Here is a 7,026-nt window from a genome sequence, read left to right as displayed (position 1 = left end):
ACATGTTTGGAAAAATCTTTGTCCCAACTAAATGCATAGAAAGAAAATTCATGTCCCTTCACCAAAGCTTAGGTGTAATGAGAGAATAAAACTCAAACCAACCCAATTGTAAGGAGCGTGTAATCAAAATCATTGAAGATCTTCACCCCATTCAATGAGGAGGCAACCTTTTAACCTATAGCTTCCCAATGTTTAGGTGGTAGGTGTTACACAACTTTTCCTAAAAATCACTTAAGACATGTAACCAATCCAACTGACCTAATAATGACTACACAATCTACCAATGTAGGGTAAAGTTTAATTAACCAAAATACAACCATATTATCATGGCAAATTTGTCACAAAACAAGGGCTTAGAAGAGCTTCATCTTAACACTTGGCATAATCGTAAGTATAGATTATATTTGGGCTTTTTTTTTTTGCATTGACTTTTTTGAACATAACCGAAATTCACATACACTTAGATGTCGTGACTAAAATCTAGTTGTACGTAAACTTGCAAATTTGTCAGAATAAATGCAATAGAAATATAAGACAATTCTATAAAATCATTGAATGGGAAGACTACCTCATCAATGCTGTGATAATATTTCAAGGTCTATATGGGTAAGATTTCATGCTACATTTTCCCTTGAAGATTGTTAAGACAATAATTTGAAATTTTTAAAATTCATGGGGTTCATGACATGCACAACATTTCTTGAAAGTTTGTAATAGGAGGAGAAAAAAAGTTATGTATAACTAGCATGCACAATCACAATTGTCACATGGAAAAGTTTTGTAATGGGAGACATTAAAGAAATGAGATGCCATTGACCAAGTGTGTACTTTTGGGGAATATTTTTGGTCCCCCCCACCAACACCCTAAATTTTGAGGGAAGGCATAGCTCATCAAGTTGGGGCCACCATAAGTTGTAGTCCCATGGTCACCCTTATTCTAGAAAGGTTTTTCCTTGTTTTAGCAACCCCTTGCTAAAATATAACTTAATAAGCCTTTCAACAAATGTAAATAATATAAAATCTTGCAAATCAAAAGAGGAGAGCCTACTTTTACTTGAGACAAAACTTTCTCAAATGCAAATATCAAGTTGAATGAAATGAAATCAAAGAGGAGCTAACTTTTGCTTTTCTACAACTTGAACATTACTCATGTAGTTTCAAAATATAGTGGATGATTGTATACATGATGCATGAAGGTTCATTTATTTAACTTGTGTTCCTAAGTTTCCAACAAATGGCTCTCTTTTCATTTGAAGAAGATATTAATTATCCATGGAGTTAAAAAAGTAAGGCAATGACACTTGCGTCTTATGAGAATTCTTACAAGCCTCACCTCTTGAGGTTATTGCTCAAATAATGCTTAGTTGGCATTTCCCTTTTGAATTACCTCTTTGGTAGGATTAAACTTCAAACCTTCTCATAGAAGCTAGAGAGTTTAACAAATGTGGCTATTTCTTGGCCATGGGCTTTCTTAGCATCGTAATTAGACACAATGACTCTTCTCATATAAGAGTAGCTATGCACGAGCTTACACATTCGTGAATACTACCAACTGTGATCTTGATTGAGGTTTGGTTGCTAGAGGTGCAAGACCTTCACATGTGTTATAGTTTGTATAAAGGGGGACGCTGAAACCACTTAACCATGTCAACGATTGATATAATAAGGGTGTTAATGAGCCCTGCAAAGGGAGGCATTGTGGGATATAAAAGCCCCAAAAACATGGGCTCAATGGAAATAGATGTTCACTCTATTGACTATAACATCTCTTAATCTCATTTGGTAACATGTATGTTATGCTAGCTAAAATCTACGTTTCAACAAGAGTTAGATATCATGTGTGACTAACCTTCTCAAGTGAGCCAACATTGATGAGAGGTCCTTGAGAACTTAGAGTATCATATGGATGATGGTCCATAAGGCGAATGGGATTTTAGAAATGCTAAGCAATTTAAGAGAGCTCTTGCTCTTCAAGTCCTAGGTGATACTTTTAGTTCTTTTAAGTTTGATGTTTTGGGAACTCTTTAGGGTTGATGTTTTGGGAACTCTTTAGGGTTCTAAGGGAGCAAATTAAGTCTTTAAGGCTTTTAGAAAACCCCAAATTAATTTGCAACCCCTAATTGGATAGAACTATCCTAAAAGAATGATGTAACTATTGTTGCTACTTCCATAATACATTTTCATGTTATTAAGGGGAGCCAACATTGCCCATTTTTTTCCAGAGAAAAGAGAAAATCTATTAATTACACCTTGGAGAAAATCACCTTGGGGCAAAATAAAAAGTACAAAGAACCACGTAGAGAGTAGGTATGTACATCATAAATACAATGGTTGTGTGAACAAGTGATCTCGTGGGCTATAATGCCAGACCATCCTAGGGGCCAAGCGAGTGGAACAAAATATTGGAGTCCTATGTTTGCATGAAGTTCTCTCCTCCTCCTCCTCCTCCTCCTCCTCCTTCTCCTCCTCCTCCTCCTCCTCCTCGTAAAGCCACCTTGTAGCCTCTCGCATCTCCCACACAAAGAGTATGCATGATCTTTGTCCAAATCTTTGAGAGAGTCTATGTAGTGGTGAAAATGTGGAGGTTTATAGCATGGCTACATCTCATTGGGCAACTGTATGAGGCCAACTCCAATAGTAGGCATTATATGTAATTCAAAAGACTCCAACAGTAGGCATTATATAGCATGGCTACATCTCATGGTGCAAATGTATGAGGCCCCGCCCACTTTTGGCCAGGGAGTCTCCCCTACCTGATGGTTTGTAAAGTGATGGACGAGGATACACTTTTTACTATTGCAACTAATCAATTAAATAATAAATATATTATTTTTTACTTTTTTACAAAAATTTTTAATGTTTAAAGGCTTTATACTCATACTTGGACTTAGTTTCAAAATTCAAAGGATACCCATCATTTAGTGTGTAACCAGCCTAATTATAATTAGATATCAACGCCTAAAATTGAATGCAAACGTTAACAGAAACCACTTTTGTATTTTCTTTTTTTCCTATGCATTTGCGTTTGCCTCGAGGAAGAAGAAGTAGGCTGGCTGCATCATCTGTGTTCGACCCCACTGAATCTCCCCCCCCCCCCCCCCCCCCCCCCCCCCCCTCCCCCTCTCTCTCTCTCTCTCTGTCTGTCTCTCTCATTCTTCTTCTTCCTAACAACCCTCCGCGACACAATTCCCCCTTTTGTTCCATCCAGTTTCTTTACTTATAAACGGATTTGTATAAATAGATTGCCGTCCTTTCTCTAAGAAAAAGGAGGAGAAGCAGAGGAGGAAGAAGAAGAAGAAGAAGAGAAGGGGGAGGAGGAGCAGCAGGAGGAGGATCATAAGAAGAAGAAGAATCAGGACACATAAACTATTGTGCCTTCCTGTCACGAACCAGCCAATTGCCAGCTTTCAAGCTCAATGCCCATGGTGCTGATCTGTATGATCAAGAGGATTCTTGCCCCAAAAACTCCCCCCCAACCATGTTATGCGGTATTGTCTATGGTCTCACATAATGCATTCCTGCTTCACCCATTTTTTTTGTTGTGTGACCATCGATTCCTGATCTTTGCGATCAGTCCTATGGTCTCGTATAATGCACTCCTGCTTCCCTCACTTTCCCTGCTGTGTGACAATTGATTCTTGATCTTCATGGTTGGTCCTGTCGCATGCCATCCCTCTTATGCCTGGCACATGTTCCGACTGCATTAACATACAGCATTCTATCATCCCATTGCATTTCCCCCTCGTAAACCCATCTTCGTGCCATTCGATTGCACATTCTGTCTATCGGTTTACCTGATTCTATCCCAGCAGTATTGATTCGCTTCACTGCTGGCACGTCAAAACTTGGCATGTGGTGATACAGCGTGCACAAGCCCTTTCAATGTCATACACTTGGAGGGGTAAATTTTGTGGAAGCATGGCAGTTATGGATTAATTTTGTGCTTTAATTTTTGGTTACAGGGACCAGTTTCCAACAGGATAAGCGAGTGTGACCAGATTCTGGCACATTTATGGATGTGCTCCTGTTCTGGATGCTTCAGTATAGAATGGCCGTCATCGGCACAAATGAGTCTGTTGAGATTGTAACTACGCAACAGTGGCAACCTTACCAGGTACAAAGGAGATCCATGGAGGCCTAACCTTACTCCAGCACACAGGGATATTTAGAAGTTTTCCCAACAATTTTCGCATCAATACTAGACAAGGCTTAGTTGCTCCTGAAAACACAGTGCCAACCGATGCTGCATGTATGTCTAATCCCCAAGCTCATGTGGCCTATGACAAACTGTTCAACCCCATACAAGGCCACAAAGTGGCACCTCACAAAGAGTTATTTATCCCAATTGGGCAAGATAATCCATATGAGCTTGCCAGTATAGACTTGAGTTCTGATGAAGTTATTGGGGAAAGGTTACTTGCAAATGGAGACATTTATGTTGGTTCTTTGCACAGTGGCCTTCCGGAAGGAACAGGCAAATATTTATGGTCAGATGGCTGCATGTATGAAGGTGAGTGGAGAAATGGCCGGAAATCTGGCAGGGGTAAAATATCCTGGCCTTCAGGGGCTACTTATGAGGGTGACTTCATGGCAGGTTACATACATGGAGTGGGAACTTTTACAGGGGTTGATGGTACAACCTATAAAGGCAGTTGGTACATGAATGAAAAGAAAGGCTTTGGAACAAAGAGCTATGCAAATGGTGATGTATACGAGGGTTTGTGGAACCAGGGCGTGCCTGAAGGCATGGGAAGGTACCTGTGGAAGAATGGAAATGAATATGTCGGAGAGTGGAAATCTGGCTCCATGTCTGGGAGAGGCACTTTAACATGGGCTTGTGGTGACAAATACGATGGCCAGTGGCTTGATGGATTGGAGCACGGACATGGTGTCTACACATGGGTGGATGGTGGTACCTATGCAGGCACCTGGAGCAGAGGCCTGAAAGATGGCAAGGGCTTTTTCATTTCACCTGGAAGACAGCGACGCATATCAAATGCACAACAAGATGAAGGATCAGGAGACGATGGCACTACATCCCGGACATCCGAACGAACTAGGAGCTCATCATCAGGATCTGATCATGAACAGTGGATTACAAAGATATGCAGAATATCCAGCCAGGGGTCATCATCAGATATGCTCATGAGTGGTGGAAACCCATCATTGAACCAAAGTTTACCACCAGAGGACCGAAAGAGTTGTGATCTTATAAGCTTTGATGAATGGGATGAAATGAAGGTTTCAAGGAAGCAAGAGGGTGCTAGCCAGGAATCTTTGTTAGAAGAGGACAATTATGTATCAACAGTAGTGGAAAGAGATTATGTGCAAGGTGTGCTAATCAATGAGCTCATAAAAGAAACTCCAGTTTCTCGTCTGCCGAAGCATATAAGAAGTTGGCAACAGCGGTGTAGTAAGGATCCAATTAGACCAGGAGAAACAATATTTAAAGGGCATCAAAGCTACGATTTAATGTTAAACTTACAGCTAGGGATCAGGTGATTGTTATTGCCTCATGCACTTTTTCATAGTGCTCTAATTGTGCTAAAATTTAAACAGAATAGACAGGCATGAACTGTATTGCTTATGTACACTTTCTAGGTACTCCGTCGGTAAGATAACAGCAATACCAAGGCGTGATATCTCCCTTTCTGATTTTGGTCTAAAAGCAAGGATATGGATGAACTTCCCAAAGGAGGGTTCTCAGCTGACTCCTCCTCATCAATCTGTTGATTTTAAGTGGAAAGACTATTGTCCGCTTGTGTTCAGGTTTCATTCAACTACAGCTTTATGTATTGAAACTGTAGCTTCACATGCTCTTGAGGCATGGTAGAAGCTAACTGTGGAATTCTCCTTCTTGGTTGCTGATATACACTTTCTTTCCTTATTTCTTTTTGCATACTGAATTCTAATAGAAGTGATTAGGCAACATGTTGTGTATTGTTTGCCAAAGTCTTCTGCTGATTTGCCCATACCTTTTTACAACATTTGTGGGTTGGTTGTAACCCCTGCTACACCTGCTGCAATTTACACATGGAATTACTCACATTGCACAGCTTATGGGAGTTTAATGGACTAGCCCCACCTCATTACAGCCTTGAATCAGCAAACCATTTTGCTCAGTTAAGTTGTGGTGAAGAATTGGCAACGTTGAGGCTTTATAACAGTCCTTTATTACTTAAGTAGGTGAAGCTTACCAGGGATGTTTAGAAAGCTAAAGCTAAAAGGACAAGGGAAGAAGGGTTTGCGGAGGGTGCAAAATATTACGTTTTTCGTGTTTGACTTAAAAAACTGTGCAAATGTGCAAAACTATAATACTAGCAATCAGCTCCCATCTATGACACTGTCTGTGGTCCACTGTGCATGTGATTAATTTAGAGTGGGGATCCTGCTCAGATGTTGTCCAATAATGATGAAAGGTAGGCTTCCTTGAACATTTGCATTGCCTCATGCCAGGTCTCTGTTTGTGATCCAAGCCACACCCCCCCAAGTTGCAACCATGGTCTCTGATGTGCCATGGAATATAATCTTGAGGGCTCTCCTCCATAGATAGTGCATGTGTGTCCCCTCTGACTAACCGCATCTTGTGCATGCCACTAGGTTCTTGCCATATCCAAGCCAAGTGCCAATTGCTGAGCTCTTGTGAGCTAATAGTCATAGGAAGAGGGATATCTTCCAAGGCCAAAAGCTATCATCTAGCATCCTCCAAGGTCTGAATAGAAATGATGTGAGATGCCTTGTTTGTGCTAGTGGGAGGTGGTTGCTAGCTGTGCTGTGATTGTGCTCATTTGAATCGTTCACCCAGCCTAGTAGTGTAGCCAAAGAAGGCCATGTTGCATGGCCTGTAGGTTGTCAAGGATTGGATCCCTCCATACCCACTCTCTTGAATCTCACTGTAATCTCTATAGAGGCCTCTAATAAGCCCCATATCTCCATCCATCTACAAGACAAGTGGTTGGGTCTTGATCAATGTGCCACTTCCTCTTTTGCAGTGTGCTACTACTTTGATCCTTTGTCTTGAGGATC

The 7,026-nt window shown here is 40.9% G+C and overlaps 1 protein-coding gene across 3 annotated transcripts in view; it reads left to right on the top strand.

Annotated features, from left to right (window-relative positions):
- Positions 1-3,151: 3,151 nt before the first annotated feature.
- Positions 3,152-7,026, top strand: part of LOC148022277 (phosphatidylinositol 4-phosphate 5-kinase 9-like) — a 64,269-nt gene continuing 60,394 nt past the window's right edge. The window contains exons 1-3 of one of the 3 annotated variants that reach the window (XM_087697897.1): positions 3,152-3,488; positions 3,963-5,498; positions 5,602-5,769. In XM_087697897.1, coding sequence (XP_087554023.1) covers positions 4,252-5,498; positions 5,602-5,769 — 1,415 coding nt within the window. In that variant the 5' untranslated portion in view covers positions 3,152-3,488; positions 3,963-4,251. The remainder of the gene's footprint in view (positions 3,489-3,962; positions 5,499-5,601; positions 5,770-7,026) is intronic. The other 2 variants (XM_087697896.1, XM_087697898.1) reach the window with 2 other exon arrangements.

The sequence above is a fragment of the Lygodium microphyllum genome, chromosome 17 (genome assembly GCF_053477565.2).
Source record: "Lygodium microphyllum isolate KBCC chromosome 17, Lygodium_microphyllum_v1.1.10, whole genome shotgun sequence".
In the NCBI taxonomy this organism is placed as follows: Eukaryota; Viridiplantae; Streptophyta; class Polypodiopsida; order Schizaeales; family Lygodiaceae; genus Lygodium; species Lygodium microphyllum.
The sequence above is the reverse complement of the archived record's forward strand: the minus strand, read 5'-3'. Positions and strand labels throughout refer to the sequence as shown.